We start from the raw sequence: 17,336 nt of genomic DNA, 5'->3' as shown, positions 1-17,336 counted from the left end.
ATCGGAATAAAGCGGTCACTAATGGGTTAAAGGGTTTACCAGGAGAACGTCTCATCCATGAGCAGAAGAGAAGACTCCGGTATTAGTAGATCTCACACTGAACCTGCAGAACATCTTTCCACATGATTGTCATGTCCGCTGTTCCACATGGTAGAACTTTACACTCAGCTGTAGAGATTATAGGAGAAGCGCAGATCAGTCACTGGTTATATAAGACTATGTTCACACACAAGTCACTGTCCCACTCATCTGATTGTGGTTAATAAAAAGTCATACACCTGCTGCACAATCAACAACATTCAGATATATAGAAACTTCTACAACAAATCTGTGATCATCTCCTAGTGCAGCACTGCAGCAAAGTGAGGAACGTGTGATCGGAGATCAGGAATCACATGTCTGTATATACTGCACATGATGAAACTAACACTGCAACAATAATCTAATAATATATCAATATCTCACCTTGTGATGTGCGCGGCCGGTAGTTCTCCATCATGACCTCCTCGTACAGATCCTTGTGTCCTTCTAGATACTCCCACTCCTCCATGGAGAAATAGACAGTGACATCCTGACACCTTATAGGAACCTGACACACACAATGATACAGTCATTACCCAGACACCTCCAGTGCTGTTACTGTAGAATTTCCCAGCAGTGTCACCTCTCCAGTCAGCAGCTCAGTCATCTTGTAGATCAGTTCTAAGATCTTCTTCTCATGTATCCGGGAGTGAGGGGGAGGCTCTGTGATGGGGCTCTGACTACTGCTCCATCCTCCTGACTCATGGATGATGGGAGTCGTACAGTCACCCGATGTCTTCTTCACTATTGTGTACTCCTGTGAATGGAGAGAGACACTTAGAGAACTGAACATAGTATTCCCCCCTCAGTAGAGAGGGAGATTGTGACCCCGCTGTATAGAGCTCTAGTGACCCCACATCTGTAATACTGGAGACCTCACCTACAAAAAGACATTGAGAAATAGAGAGAGGCCAAAACTAAAAAGGAAATAATATTGGGGGGACGGGGGGGGACTAGATGGACCGTGTGCTTTCCTCCTGCCGTCATCTTCTATGTTTCTATATAGATATCATCCTGATCCTCCTGGTTCGTTGTCATTCTCATTGCTCTACATTACTATTGCTGCATTGGTGACATGACACATAACTGACCATATTGGTGGCTGATATTCAGCTTTTCTGCTGGTGGCTTCTTGACGTCACTTGGAAGGTCTGGACGCTGTTATACAGGACACTGGATTCTTCCTATTACTTCCTATTATGTATTGTCCCTTCCCTATGTGTGACTTGTTCTATAATGTAGAAAAGTTTACCTCTCCGCTCAACAGGTAGATGATCTCCAAGGTGAAGTCTAATATTCTTCTGCTCATCTCATTCCTGTCCTTGTCCATGCTTGGTGGGTCACTCAGGAGAAGGAGCGTTGTGGAGGAGAAGATGAGAAAACTGGAGGATCTGGAGGATCTAGTACTGCAGACGTCTTTATGAAGAAAGGAGAAGATGGAAATCATACAGGGGACAACATCATGTGTGACATACAGAACCTCACTTATTCATCATTGAGAGAAACATCTTCTCAGAGCCATCACCAAATGGAATAAAGGGGTATTCCCAACACAGACATTTCTCCCCAGGATATGCCACCTCTGGCCGTGCTCAGCTGTTTCTGGAACTCCTATACAAGGGAATGCAGAGAGTCGTGCACATGTGTGGTCACTTCTCCATTCATTCTCCACCTGGATGTAGTCATCACCTCACCAGGCGGGTCGGGGGACCCCCGTTCTCCACATAGAGGTGGGACCCCCATATAGCAGACATTTATGGCATATCTCTCAGGTGGGAAGTGTAAAATGAAGACTTTTCCCCCAGACAATGAAGACCAGACTCCTGACAACCTTACACATGGCGGATACTGGGGAGACATTGCTGACATCTCACAAGACGTGGTGCACACTATGCAGTCAGTGTTTGATATGAACTGTGAGGTTCTGCAGCAGCTGAGGTGACATTATATATAAAGGGAACATGCAGTGGGATCTCTTATCATCATGTTATAGCGCAGGTGGAGCGGAGCAGAGTGATACATTGTTTTGTGGGATACGATTCAGTATAAACTTGTATTTTACTCATTTAACCCCTTCCTGCACAGGACATTTACCGCTCAGGACTTGTTCACATGACATAGGGAAGACCTGACACCTGCTGCAAAGGCCGGAGACCTGAGAGAACTACAATTACAGCCATTTAACCCCTTTGAAGCTGCGGTCAATAGTGACTGAGGCACCTAAGTGTTTGGGAGGGGGCTCCTCTGTAAGGGTATGTGCACAAACACTAATTACGTCCGTAATTGACGGACGTATTTCGGCCGCAAGTACCGGACCGAACACAGTGCAGGGAGCCGGGCTCCTAGCATCATACTTATGTACGATGCTAGGAGTCCCTGCCTCGCTGCAGGACAACTGTCCCGTACTGTAATCATGTTTTCAGTACGGGACAGTTATCCGGCAGCGAGGCAGGGACTCCTAGCGTCGTACATAAGTATGATGCTAGGAGCCCGGCTCCCTGCACTGTGTTCGGTCCGGCACTTGCGGCCGAAATACGTCCGTCAATTACGGACGTAATTAGAGTGTGTGCACATACCCTAAGACCATCCGAACCTCGAGATTGTGGAGTAATGATGAGTTGTCAATTTCGATTGTGTAAAAAAAAACAAAACCTAAAATATCATCATTTATAAGTCCGGTCATTATTTTTGAAGTGATAAAAACTTCACCTTACAAAACGTTTTATTATGGATGTTTTTGAACTATAAACTATTAACAATTTCACTTATAAATGATGATATTTTCCGACTTCTTTCAGCGTGAAGTATAAGGAGCTCAGAAACATTATTGTAAAGTGTCTTCCCATTTGCGGTCAGGACTGGATGACATTATTCGGGATGGTGTAAGAGTTATTCCAGAAAGACCCCAACACGAGGACAACATCTCCCCCGAGTTTATGTGAGAGTGAAATACGGAGTCATACTTGTCTCACCACTGAAGGTTATTTCCACCGTGGTCATAAAAAGCCGATCCTGGAATTATAACAAAGCTACAAATAGTTCTTCGTCTTGTACAGATAACGGGGTGTCACTAGTAAGACAGATATAGATTATACACGTCATTTATCTCATCCGCTCCCTACAATGTCAGGGTCAATATGTCGCTTGTACAACATTAATGGTGCGAATACATAAACCTCTTCTAGATAGTAACAAGAAAGATGCCAGTAATCCATCAGTCATGTCCAAAGGCGGCCATCCCCATGACAACACTGAATGTCATAGTGCGTGGGGGGAGAAGTATGGAGCAGGTTTACAGGCTGAGCCCGCTCCACATGCTGCAGGTGTATTACAGCCGACACCTCGTACTAATGGCCAGGATCAGAGGGAACGCCGATCCCGGACATTTAACTACTTAGATCCTGTGGTCAAGAGTGACTGCAGAATCTAAGCTACTAGGAGAGGGGGTGGTTCTCTCTGACAGCTCATCGGCCCCTCGCAATGCAATCACGGGTATGAATGGTTGTCATGGCAGCTTTTGGAGGGTAATGTAGGCCCGCCATATTCCTGCTCCTATTAACCCCTTAAAGGGAACGTGTCGCAAATTAAAATAGGAATTAGACCTACCGGTAATTGTATTTCCAGGAATCCATCATGACAGCACTACAGGAGGTTGCCCTATTGACCTCTGTAGGGACAGGTAGACAGAGAGGTTAAAAGGCCCCTCCCACCACCCCTTGCCAGTGTTTTTCAATTACTACACCAGGATGGATGCAACCCTATTTTATTTCTAGGGATAATAACGGACATGTTAATTGCACAAATCAGAATTCAATAAGGGAGGGAATGTAAGAGTGCTGTCATGATGGATTCCTGGAAATACAATTACCGGTAGGTCTAATTGCTATTTTCCAGTACATCCCTCATGACAGCACTACAGGAGCAATACCAGATTAGAATGCTCAGGGCGGGACTACGGATTGAAGGACTTTCCGTCCCAAACTTAAATCCGTATCGGACAGAACATCGAGCCTATAATGTTTGCAAAACGTATGATGGCTTGACCAAGTGGCAGCTCTGCAGATTTGGTCCATAGAGGCTTCTCTTCTTTCTGCCCAGAATGCCGAAACTGCCCTCGTTGAATGGGCTCTGATGCCTTGTGGGGCACATAGTCCTTGGGACTTGTAGGCTTCTTGTATGGTGGTTTTTACCTATCTCGCTAGAGAGCCTTTTGAGGCTTTCTTTCCTCTATTCTTTCCCCCAAACAGGACAAATAGATTTTTATCTTGTCTCCAGGAGGAGGTTCTATCCAGATACTGAAGAATTGTTCGCCTGACATCAAGGCAATGGAATTTTTCTTCTTGTTGGTTTTTTGGATCTGGATAAAAGGAAGGTAGAATTATTTCTTGTTCTCTATGGAAAGCAGTAGATACCTTTGGAATAAAGGAAGGATCCAGCTTTAGGATGATCTTATCCTCTTGTACTTTTGGGTACGGTTCTATGACTGACAGAGATTGGATTTCTCCAATCCTTCTTGCTGAAGTAATAGCGACTAAGACTGCAGCTTTTAGAGTAAAAAAGTGCATACTAATTGTGTCGAGCGGCTCAAAGGGGGGCTCACAAAGAGTCGTTAACACCACATTCAAATCCCAGGTAGGAACGGATTTATTTAGGGAAGGTTTCAGTTTAGAGACCGCTTGAGTGAATCTTCTGATCCACCGATGTTCAGCCAGGGGAGTATTAAAAAATTTTCCTAAGGCTGAAATCTGTACTTTTAAGGTACTAGGACTAAGCCCTTTTTTGAATCCCGATTGTAAAAAATCTAGGATTTTCGCGATGTTGGGAGAAAAGGGGTCTGGTCCTGGGTCTCCATACCAGGAACAGAATTTCTTCCAAATTTTTTGATAGATTTTTGAGGTAACTTCTTTATGACTTGATAAGATAGTTGAAATTACTTCATCTGACAGACCGTGGTTCCTCAAGATCTGCCTTTCAGGATCCAGGCTGATAATTTCAGAGTTTCTATTCCCTGAAAGAATAAGGGACCCTGGGAGAGAAGATTCTCCCTGACTGGGAGCATGATAGGGTCTTCCAACGCTAGGTATTTTACGATTGGAAACCAACTTCTTTTTGGCCAATAGGGAAGAATAATGATGAGCTTTGTCAAATCTTCCTGGATTTTTCTTAATACCATTGGTATTAGAGGAAAGGCATAGGCCAGATCCATGTCCCAGGGTTGGGACAATGCATCTACTCCCAATGGGTTGTCTCTGAGATTTAGGGAGAAGAATGTCTCTACTTGGGAGTTTTTCCTCGTGGCAAACAGGTCTATTTGTGGATAACCCCACCTTCGGGTTAAGGACAGAAAGACTTCCCTGTTTAGGGACCATTCTCCAGGGACTCCCTTGTCTATGTTGTTTGTGCAGAGCCACCACAGGAGGGATGATTTCACAGTCTCGGAAATTTTAATTCTTGAATTCAGGGGGTTCTGTTTTCGATCCCACTTGGACAAGATCAGATTCTGTAAGGGTCTGGAGTGAAATTGACTCCATGGAATAGATTGGATGCAAGACATCATCATTCCCAACATCCGCATACATTCCCTTATGGAACAGGCGTCTTTCCCCCAAAATTTCCTTACCTCTGCCAGTAGGAGTATTTGTTTCTCTCTTGGGAGGAAGGAATGTTGAAGGGAGGAGTCTAGCAGTACTCCTAAGAAGACCTTCTGTTTTTTGGGAGGAAGACTCGACTTCTGAATGTTGATTATCCATCCCAATTCCTGTAGTAGGGAAAGAACCTGTGACCGATGACTGTCTAAGATAGACGGAGTATCTGCCGTCAACAAGAAGTCGTCTAGATATGGTATAATTACTATACCCTGACTTCTTACGAATGCCATGATCTCTGCCATAATTTTTGTAAAAATTCTGGGGGCGGAGGAAATGCCGAAAGGGAGGCAGACAAACTGGAAGTGGAGAATGGAAGGACCGTCCTGAATTGCGAATCTGAGGAATCTCTGGTACACGGGGTGGATAGGAACGTGATAATACGCATCCTTTAAAATCGATCGTACACATTGATGCCTCTTCTCTTATTAGAGGAATCGTTGATCTGATAGACTCGATCTTGAATTTTCGATATTTCACCCATTTGTTTAGGACCTTCAAGTTGATTATTGTCCTGTAGGAACCGTTTGGTTTTTTGACTAAGAAGATTTTTGAATAGTGGCCTTTGCATATTTCGTTGTGGGGAACTGGAGAAATGGCTCTCAATCTGAGTAGTTTCTGGACGTCCTGGATAAGGATCTGATGAAGGTCTTTTGCTTGGTACTGGGTTATTAGAAATTTCTCTGGAGGAATGGAGGAAAATTCTATTTTGTACCCTTCTTCTATGATCTTTAGAACCCAGGGGTTCTGGGTTATTCTCGACCATTTGGGATAAAATTGTAGGAGTCTTCCTCCTATGCTCTTGGCGTCATTGCTTTGAGGGCTGGAATGAATTATTTGAGTTAAGAAGATATCCTCGACCCCTTTTTCCTTTGGGGTAACTCCAGCGACCGGACTTCCCTTTCCCGCTGTAGTTCTGTAAGGTAGGATCCCTCTGTTGGCGAAACCTCCCAAACTCAGGGTTTTTTTTTGGTTTCTCTTCAGGAAACCCCTTTTTTCTATCTGCTGCATTCTCCAGCATGTTATCGAGGAGAGGACCGAACATCAGAGACCCTGTAAACGGGATAGAACACAATTTGTTCTTGGACTTCGTATCTCCTGACCACATTTTGAGCCATAATGCTCTTCTAGCAGCATTTGAGAGAGCCCCATTCCTGGCAGCAAATCTAATAGATTCCGCTGAAGCGTCTACCAAGAATCCGGTTGCCATTTTTAGTAAGGGTAGAGATTCTAATAGATCTTGTCGTGATGTCTTCATCATCAAATGGGTCTCCAGCTGGTTTAACCATATAAACATTGCTCTTGCTACTGATGTGGCCGCGATATTAGTCGAGATCAAAGCAGAGGAAGATTCCCACGCTCTTTTCAGTAGCCCGTCTGCCTTTCGGTCCATGGCGTCCTTCAGCTGAGAGGAATCTTCAAATGGGATTGCGTTTTTTTTTAGCAACCCTGGCTACTGGAACATCTACTTTTGGGATCTCGTCCCAAGGTTTAGTGTCTTCTGGATCAAAGAGAAGTCTGTTTTTAAAATCTCTTGAAATTAAGAGCCTTTTTTCTGAATCTTCCCATTCAGTTGTCACCATTCTTTTGAGGTTTTCGTTTACCGGAAAAACCTTTGTTTTCTTTTCCGTTAGACCTCCAAACATCTCATCCTGGATGGTATGTGGTTGGTCTTCTTCGGGAATATCCATGGTTTCCCGTATTGCTTGAATCAAGGTATCAGACATCTCGGAAGAGAAGAATTTTTTTTTCTCTTGAGTGGAAGAAGTTGAAGGTAAGAGTTCCTCTCCTTCTTCTAACTCACCCTCTGATAGGTAATAACACTCCTGCTCCGAGTCAGACCCCTGAGAGGGAGGACAATATTTTTGATCCACTTCCATCCGTGGTCTTTTTGCCCGGGAGTGGGAGGGAGTTTATTGAGGAGGGGCGAGGGAGGCTACTGACTGACCCACTTCTTCACGAATCATAGCCCTAAGTTCAGACATGAACGTTGGTAGTTCCTCCTTTAGTATTTTTGCAATACAATCCTGACACAATTGTTTCCTATGTGATTCTGGCAATTTTTTTGCACAAGTCGCACATTTTTTAACCTTCTTTTTATCAGTTTGTCTCTGAGAGGAATCTTTATCCTAGAGAAAACAGAAGGTAGGTAAAGTATGGTGTACATACATAAGGAGTCATAACCCTTACCCCAAGGGTGAGACTCACGTGACCCTGGGACATATCTGGAGTTCCATCAGGACGAGGAAGTTCCATACCGCGACAGGTAACAGGCAATGCAATATGCAATCCACAAAAATAATCCAAGTTAGAGTTATCAGCTCTAACTACATACCTGTGCGTGTCCCTTTAAATGCGGGCGTTTTGAATTTCCCGCCTTCCAAGATGGCCGCGGACCGGAAGTAGCCCGACGTCATTTTCGGTCGGCTATTCGTCCTTGTAGCGCAGCCGCCATAGCCCGCGACTGAGGCTTGCTATGCGGCGCAGCGAGGATCCCTGCCGGTGCGTCCACGTCTATGGAGCTGCCGGTCCCCGCCTGGTCCGCGGCCAGGCCGCAGCCTGCTTGGGAATCCCCAGCCCCCACACACTACCCGAACCCTGCCTAGGATTCCTCCGGTAGGTGTCTCAGGGTGGGAGCTAAGGGACCCCTCGTTCGAGGGGTGTTAGCCTGGGCTTTAGGGGGAAGAGAAGGGGGAGTGCACGGACCCCCCGATCTTGCCCCCTGCCCGAGTTTCTTTCCTGCACAATACAGGAGCGACGTCTCTCTGCTCCTGACCCTGTGGGGAGAGGAAGAACACTGGCAAGGGGTGGTGGGAGGGGCCTTTTAACCTCTCTGTCTTCCTGTCCCTACAGAGGTCAATAGGGCAACCTCCTGTAGTGCTGTCATGAGGGATGTACTGGAAACCTTTTTTTTTAAGTGTCGTTACTTATTTCTATTATATTTTTTGCTGTATTTTTTTTTTTTCCGTATGGTGGAAAGTATTAAAAATTAAATAATAATTTGACATATTTTCCTATGTTGGCGACCAGGGGGAGCACTTCCCAGAATTACAGCAAGGTGAATAAGGCAAAGCAACCTGACTCACAGCTGCTGTAAATGTGGGAGGGAACCTCACCCCCCCTCTCACAAGCCAGGTAAAGGTGTCTTCAAATTGCTAAGCAGTGTCCGGCAGCCATATTAGGTGTGATTCTGCAGCTGGAAGAAGTTATAGGACACACCAAAAGGCTAAGGCCCCATGCACACGACCGTAAAAAACCTCAGTTTTTGCGGACCGCAATTGCGGTCCGCAAAAACGGACCCATTCACTTTCATTGAACACTGACACCTTTCCGTAGCACTACGGAAGGGTGTCCGTGCCGTGGAAATTTTCCGGGAATTATGGAACATGTCCGTTCTTTTGCATTTTGCGGGCCGTACTCCCATACTTTGTATGGGAGCACGGACCGAAAATGCGGCTGTTAGTCGGCGGCCGGCCGTGCCCGCAATCGCGGCCGTGATTGCGGGCACGGTCGTGTGCATGGGGCCTAAGTGTATGTTCACACGCTTACTAAACAAAGGGAAAACAGCTCCTGATTTTCAGCCATTTTTTAATCAAACTCGCGTTTTTTAACGGCCGTTTTTGGAGCGGTTTTTCTATAAAGTCAATGAAAAACGGCTCCAAAAACGTCCGAAGAAGTGATGTGAACTTCATTTTGGTCGGTCGTCTTTTTACATGCCGTTTTTGGAAAACTGCCACGTAAAAAACGCCCTGTCGGAACAGAACACCGTATTTCCCATTGAAAGCAATGGGCAGATGCTTGTAGGCGTTCTGCTTCCGATTTTTCAGCTGAAAACATTGTGTGTGAACATACCCTTAGGGTATGTGCACACGCTAACTGCATTTACGTCTGAAATGACGGAGCTGTTTTCAGGAGAAAACAGCTCCGTCATTTCAGACGTAATTGCTCGTACTTGCGTTTTGCGAGGCGTCAATTACGGCCGTAATTTGGAGCTGTTCTTCATTGAATTCAATGAAAAAACGGCTCAAATTACGTCCCAAGCAGTGTCCTGCACTTCTTTGCCGAGGCTGTTATTTTACGTGCCGTCTTTTGACAGCGACGCGTAAAATTACAGGTCGTCGGCACAGTACGTCGACAAACCCATTCAAATGAATGGGCAGATGTTTGCCGACGTATTGGAGCCGACTTTTCAGGCGTAAAATGCCTCGTTTACGCCTGAAAATATGTCGTGTGAACCCAGCCTTAGAATGATGAAAGTGTAGTGAATGACTTTTCAGTTGACCGGTTCACATGCCGTGTATTTGACATGTTTTTTTTTTGCACATTTTACGCGCAAAAAAAACACATAAAAAACGCTTGATTACACTTGATTTTGCGTGTTTGGGGGATGTGTGTGTGTGTGTTTGTGTGTGTGTGTGGGGGGGTGCTCGCCGCTGATTCTTCAAAACAGCTGATAAGCGGCTATGAAGTATCAGCGGCGCCCGTGCATACTCCGCTCTGCCACACACACGGGAAAAGTCTTAAAGGGGTCGTCCAGGAAAACATGGCACCGCACCTGTCCTCAGGTCGTGTGTGGTATTACAGCTCTGTCCTATTCACTTCAATGGAGGTGAACTGCAATACCAGACACAACCTGAGGACAGGTGCGTCGCTGTGTCTCCAATCCGGACACCCCTTCTGTCCTGAGATGACCCGACGGGGGAGGCGGGTGTCAGAACCACCCACCGCCATCACTGCAAACAGAACCACACAACTACGTCATGAGGGCAGGGCTTGTCCTGAGTGAACGGTCTCTTGTTATGGACAGATTTATAGTCACATGAACCCCGTCTGATGAATCGGTAACCTAGGTCCGATCACATGACAGAGGGGGATCACCAAAAACCCTGTGCACGCTCAGCCCGTCCATCCAGCCCTTTTCTGGATATATCTGCGTCTGGGAAAGCTGGGTGACCACCATTACCCCTCCTACTGGAGTGTTTGGGGATGTGACTAATGAACCTCACACTCCAGTAGGAGGGGTAATGGTGGTCACCCAGCTTTCCCAGACCCCTGAACGGTAGATCTCTCTAGTTGTGCTGAGACTGTTTGGGAATGTGACTAATGAACCTCTCAGTCTCAGCACAATTAGAGATTTATCGTTCAGGGGTCTGGGAAAGCTGGGTGACCACCATTACCCCTCCTACTGGAGTGTGAGACGTTCATTAGTCACATTCCCAAACAGTCTCAGCACAACTAGAGAGATTTACCGTTCAGGGGTCTGGGAAAGCTGGGTGACCACCATTACCCCTCCTACTGCAGTATGTTTGGGGATGTGACTAATGAACCTCACACTCCAGTAGGAGAGGTAATGGTGGTCACCCAGCTTTCACAGACCCCTGAACGATAAATCTCTCTAATTGTGCTGAGACTGAGAGGTTCATTAGTCACATCCCCAAACAGTCTCAGCACGACTAGAGATTTAGCGTTCAGGGCTTTCCCAGTACAGTTGCATCATGTGTCCTTCACACAAGGGGGGGGGGGGTCTTCGGGGGTCACGAGAGCGGCGGTCTGTGAGGTAGAGAGTGGGACATGCAGAGACACAGACCTTACCTGCAGTGCAGCTGGTCTTCAATATGGCGCCTGCTATCTCCCTGCACACAGCTGCTCTGCTGTGTGACTCTGACCTGCGTCTGCGCAGTACAGAGCCATAGAGCAAAGTCAATGGAACGGCTCCCGTTCATTGACTCCTATGCACTGTCGCTGCCGTATTCCATCCCTGTATTTGTCGTTAATCGACACATACAGAGATGAAAAACAAAATGGCAGCCCCCATAGAGAAGAAAAAGTTAGAAAAAAGTACAACACAAATACACAAATAAAAGATTTTATAATAAAACACTAAATGCAAATTGATATCAATTTTTTTTTTTCCGTGACACTCGTCCTTTAAGCTTAATCACGATATACTGCAATATATTAGTATTACAGTGTATTTTACCAGCGATCTAATCATCATTAGTTCACGTCCCCCAGGGGAGTAATAAATATATTTATTTTTTTTAAAAACAAAACATTTTTTCGTCTAAAGTAATGTCAAAAACAAAATGATAAACATAACTGGGATCACCGCATCCGTAAAAGTCAAAACCATTACAATATAATGTTATTTCCCCCTGTACAGTGAACGCCGTAAAAAACAAAACTTGAATTGCTGTTTTTTGGTCACCTTAGCGCTAAAAAAAAAGTAAAAGGTAGTAAAAAGTGATCAAAAACCTACAACCCGCCCCGCAAAAAATAATCCCCAACACCGCTCCATCAACGAAAAAAATTGGGAAAGGAGGGAAAAAAACGAAAACTAAACTGTCCTGGTGGTTAAGGGGTTAACCTGCAGTGCGGATTATAAACACGCAGGATATCGGATTTATACCGTGGATTCGCTGCGCATTTGTGGCGGCCAATCACAGGCTGGAGAGGTCACATGTCCTTATAGGGGTCACCTGGACACAGCCGGAAGAGCAGGGACGTGTTGCTATGGTAACGCTGGGAGAGGTGAGGATCGGCCCTGTTGTATTTCTGGAGTAGATATTCGGGGGGATTATACGTCCACCATTCGGGGTGAATATTTGGGTGATTTCCTTGCGTGTTGTGGGTCGTATTCGCTACGTGTGAACATTCCCTTAAACCGCACGGTGAACGTCATTAACAAGAAATGTATAAAAGTCAGTGAATAAGTTGTATGTCCCGAATATTATGTCATTACAAAACACGACTCGTCCCACAAACCATCCGAACACTACAAAGACCAGAAATAACCACTTACCCCAAAGAGGTCGGCACTGGAGGGGTTAAATACCGGCTAGGAGTCCAGTGGGCGGGATCACACAATGATTGACAGCTCTCTGCATACACGCTCATACAGGGGTGACTGATAACAGAGAGAACAACCGACCAGCGCTGCTCTCTACCTCATACACGACAATAGCTGAAGGACCTGTGATGACGTCATCCCCACGTGACCGGGGGCAGGAGGGGCGGAGCCTATCAGTGGAGTAGAAGTGGACGAAAGACTTGTGATATCAGAATCACGTGAGTACTGCATCACGGGGCGTGACTTAGAAGTGCAGAGAAGTGGTGAAGGACCTGTGATGATGTTCACGTGATATGAGGGGTAATGAGGATCATGTGACCAGTGCAGGAGTGATCGGAGCTAAGCCTTGCGAAATATAAGGGGTTGTGGCTAAAGGACCTGTGATGACGTCAATACCATGTGACCAAAGCAGAGGGGGCGGAGCTTATAAGTGGGGAGGAGACGTGTTGGATGACGGAACTGTGATGTTGATCACGTGACATAAAGGGCGGGTCTATTTGAGGGGGCGGAGCTCCTGTGCTGTGTGGAGAAGTGATTATCACGTGACGTTATAGCCCATAATTACAGCCTGACATGCTGGGAGTTGTAGTCCTCTCCTATTATACTCCTTACTGTAATGTCCACTGATATCCCATAATAACAGTCTGGACATGCTGGGAGTTGTAGTCCTATTATACTCCTTACTGTAATGTCCACTGATATCCCATAATAACAGTCTGGACATGCTGGGAGTTGTAGTCCTCTCTTATACTCCTCCCTGTAATGTCCTCTGATATCCCATAATAACAGCCTGGACATGCTAGGAGTTGTAGTCCTCTACTATTACACTCTTTCCTGTAATGTCCTCTAAAATATAATAATAGCCTGGACATGCTGGGAGTTGTAGTCCTCTACTATTACACTCCTCCCTGTAATGTCCTCTGATATCATAAAATAACAAGCTGGACATGCTGGGAGTTGTAGTTCTCTCCTCTTATACTCCTCCCTATAATGTCCTCTGATATCCCATAACAGCCTGGACATGCTGGGAGTTGTAGTTCTCTCCTCTTATACCTCCTCCCTGTAATGTCCTCTGATATCACATAATATTAGCCTGGACATGCTGGGAGTTGTAGTTCTCTCCTCTTATACCTCCTCCATGTAATGTCCTCTGATATCACATAATAACAGTCTGGACATGCTGGGAGTTGTAGTTCTCTCCTCTTATACTCCCCCCTGCAATGGCCTCTGATATCCCATAATAACAGTCTGGACATGCTGGGAGTTGTAGTTATCTCCTCATACCCCTTCCTGTAATGTCCTCTGATATCCCATAATAACAGTCTGGACATGCTTGGAGTAGTAGTCCTCTCCTCTTATACCTCCTTCCTGTAATGTCCTCTGATATCCCATAATAACAGCCTGGACATGCTGGGAGTTGTAGTTCTCTTTTATACCCCTTCCTGTAATGTCCTCTGATATCCCATAATAACAGTCTGGACATGCTGGGAGTAGTAGTCCTCTCCTCTTATACCTCCTTCCTGTAATGTCCTCTGATATCCCATAATAACAGCCTGGACATGCTGGGAGTTGTAGTTCTCTTTTATACCCCTTCCTGTAATGTCCTCTGATATCCCATAATAACAGCCTGTACATGCTGGGAGTTGTAGTTCTCTCCTCTAATACCTCCTCCCTGTAATAACCTCTGGTATCCCAGAATAACTGTGTGGACATCCTGGGAGTTGTAGTCCTCTCATCCCCCTCCCTGTAATGTCCTCTGATATCACATAATATTAGCCTGGACATGCTGGGAGTTGTAGTTCTCTCCTCTTATACTCCCCCCTGCAATGGCCTCTGATATCCCATAATAACAGTCTGGACATGCTGGGAGTTGTAGTACTCTCCTCTTATACTCCTCCCTGTAATGTCCTCTGATATCCCAGAATAACAGTGTGGACATGCTGGGAGTTGTAGTCCTCTCCTCTTATACCTCCTCCCTGTAATGTCCTCTGATATCCCATAATAATAGGCTGGACATGCTGGTAGTTGTAGTTCTCTCCTCTTATACTCCTCCCTGTAATGTCCTCTGATATCCCATAATAGCAGTCTGGACATGCTGGGAGTTGTAGTTCTTGCCTCCTATGCTCCTCCCTGTAATATCCTCTGATATCACATAATAACAGTCTGGACATGCTGGGAGTTGTAGTTATCTCCTCTTATATCTTCTGTAATGTCCTCTGATATCCTATAATAACAGCCTGGACATGCTGGGAGTTGTCGTTCTCTCCTCTTATACCCCCTCCCTGTAATGTCCTCTGATATCACATAATAACAGTCTGGACATCCTGGGAGTTGTAGTACTCTCCTCTTATACTCCTCCCTGTAATGTCCTTTGATATCCCATAATAACAGCCTGGACATGCTGGGAGTTGTAGTTCTCTCCTCTTATACTCCCCCCTGTAATGTCCTCTGATATCCCATAATAACAGTCTGGACATGCTGGGAGTTGTAGTTCTTGCCTCCTATGCTCCTCCCTGTAATATCCTCTGATATCACATAATAACAGTCTGGACATGCTGGGAGTTGTAGTCCTCTCTTATACTCCTCCCTGTAATGTCCTCTGATATCACATAACAGTCTGGACATGCTGGGAGTTGTAGTCCTCTCCTCTTATACCCCTCCCTGTAATGTCCTCTGATATCACATAACAGTCTGGACATGCTGGGAGTTGTCGTTCTCTCCTCTTATACCTCCTCCCTGTAATGTCCTCTGATATCACATAATAACAGTCTGGACATCCTGGGAGTTGTAGTACTCTCCTCTTATACTCCCTGTAATGTCCTTTGATATCCCATAATAACAGCCTGGACAAGCTGGGAGTTGTAGTCCTCTCCTCTTATACCTCCTCCGTGTAATGTCCTCTGATATCCCATAATAACAGCCTGGACACGCTGGGAGTTGTAGTTCTCTCCTCTTATACTCCCCCCTGTAATGTCCTCTGATATCCCATAATAACAGTCTGGACATGCTGGCAGTAGTAGTCCTCTCCTCTTATACTCCTCCCTGTAATGTCCTCTGATATCCCATAATAACAGTCTGGACATGCTGGGAGTAGTAGTCCTCTCCTCTTATACCTCCTTCCTGTAATGTCCTCTGATATCCCATAATAACAGTCTCCACATGCTGGGAGTTGTAGTTCTCTCCTCATGCCTCCTCCCTGTAATGTCCTCTGATATCACATAATAACAGCCTGGACATGCTGGGAGTTGTAGTTCTCTCCTCTCATACCTCCTCCCTGTAATGTCCTCTGATATCCCATAATAACAGCCTGGACATGCTGGGAGTTGTAGTTCTCTTTTATACCCCTTCCTGTAATGTCCTCCGATATCCCATAATAACAGTCTCCACATGCTGGGAGTTGTAGTTCTCTCCTCTTATACCTCCTCCCTGTAATGACCTCTGATATCACATAATAACAGTCTGGACATGCTGGGAGTTGTAGTCCTCTCCTTTATACCTCCTCCCTGTAATGTCCTCTTATATCCCATAATAACAGTCTGGATATGCTGGGAGTTGTAGTTCTCTCTTATACCTCCTCCCTGTAATGTCCTCTGATATTACATAATAACAGCCTGGACATGCTGAGAGTTGTAGTTCTCTCCTCTTATACCTCCTCCCTGTAATGTCCTCTGATATCACATAATAACAGCCTGGACATGCTGGGAGTTGTAGTTCTCTCCTCTTATACCTCCTCCCTGTAATGTCCTCTGATATCACATAATAACAGTCTGGACATGCTGGGAGTTGTAGTTCTCTCCTCTTATACTCCTCCCTGTAATGTCCTCTGATATCACATAATAACAGCCTGGACATGCTGGGAGTTGTAGTCCTCTCCTCTTATACCCCTCCCTGTAATGTCCTCTGATATCACATAACAGTCTGGACATGCTGGGAGTTGTAGTTCTCTCTTATATCTTCTGTAATGTCCTCTGATATCCTATAATAACAGCCTGGACATGCTGGGAGTTGTCGTTCTCTCCTCTTATACCCCCTCCCTGTAATGTCCTCTGATATCACATAATAACAGTCTGGACATCCTGGGAGTTGTAGTACTCTCCTCTTATACTCCTCCCTGTAATGTCCTTTGATATCCCATAATAACAGCCTGGACATGCTGGGAGTTGTAGTTCTCTCCTCTTATACTCCCCCCTGTAATGTCCTCTGATATCCCATAATAACAGTCTGGACATGCTGGGAGTTGTAGTTCTTGCCTCCTATGCTCCTCCCTGTAATATCCTCTGATATCACATAATAACAGTCTGGACATGCTGGGAGTTGTAGTCCTCTCCTCTTATACCCCTCCCTGTAATGTCCTCTGATATCACATAACAGTCTGGACATGCTGGGAGTTGTAGTCCTCTCCTCTTATACCCCTCCCTGTAATGTCCTCTGATATCACATAACAGTCTGGACATGCTGGGAGTTGTCGTTCTCTCCTCTTATACCTCCTCCCTGTAATGTCCTCTGATATCACATAATAACAGTCTGGACATCCTGGGAGTTGTAGTACTCTCCTCTTATACTCCTCCCTGTAATGTCCTTTGATATCCCATAATAACAGCCTGGACAAGCTGGGAGTTGTAGTCCTCTCCTCTTATACCTCCTCCGTGTAATGTCCTCTGATATCCCATAATAACAGCCTGGACACGCTGGGAGTTGTAGTTCTCTCCTCTTATACTCCCCCCTGTAATGTCCTCTGATATCCCATAATAACAGTCTGG

At 45.5% G+C, this 17,336-nt stretch overlaps 1 protein-coding gene across 1 annotated transcript; it reads right to left on the bottom strand.

The window, feature by feature from the left end:
* Positions 1-82: 82 nt before the first annotated feature.
* LOC142705996 (gastrula zinc finger protein XlCGF66.1-like) lies at positions 83-12,838 on the bottom strand. Its single transcript, XM_075848301.1, has 5 exons — positions 12,529-12,838; positions 1,334-1,497; positions 665-838; positions 466-589; positions 83-168 (listed from the first exon to the last, which is right to left on the bottom strand). The coding sequence occupies exons 2-5, from the start codon at positions 1,409-1,411 to the stop codon at positions 83-85; spliced, it is 462 nt and encodes a 153-aa protein (XP_075704416.1). The 5' UTR covers positions 1,412-1,497; positions 12,529-12,838.
* Between the last annotated feature and the right edge of the window lie 4,498 nt (positions 12,839-17,336).

Source organism: Rhinoderma darwinii, chromosome 1 (assembly GCF_050947455.1).
Source record: "Rhinoderma darwinii isolate aRhiDar2 chromosome 1, aRhiDar2.hap1, whole genome shotgun sequence".
NCBI lineage: Eukaryota > Metazoa > Chordata > Amphibia > Anura > Rhinodermatidae > Rhinoderma > Rhinoderma darwinii.
Note: the sequence above shows the minus strand (reverse complement) of the source record. Positions and strands in the feature narration are given on the sequence as shown.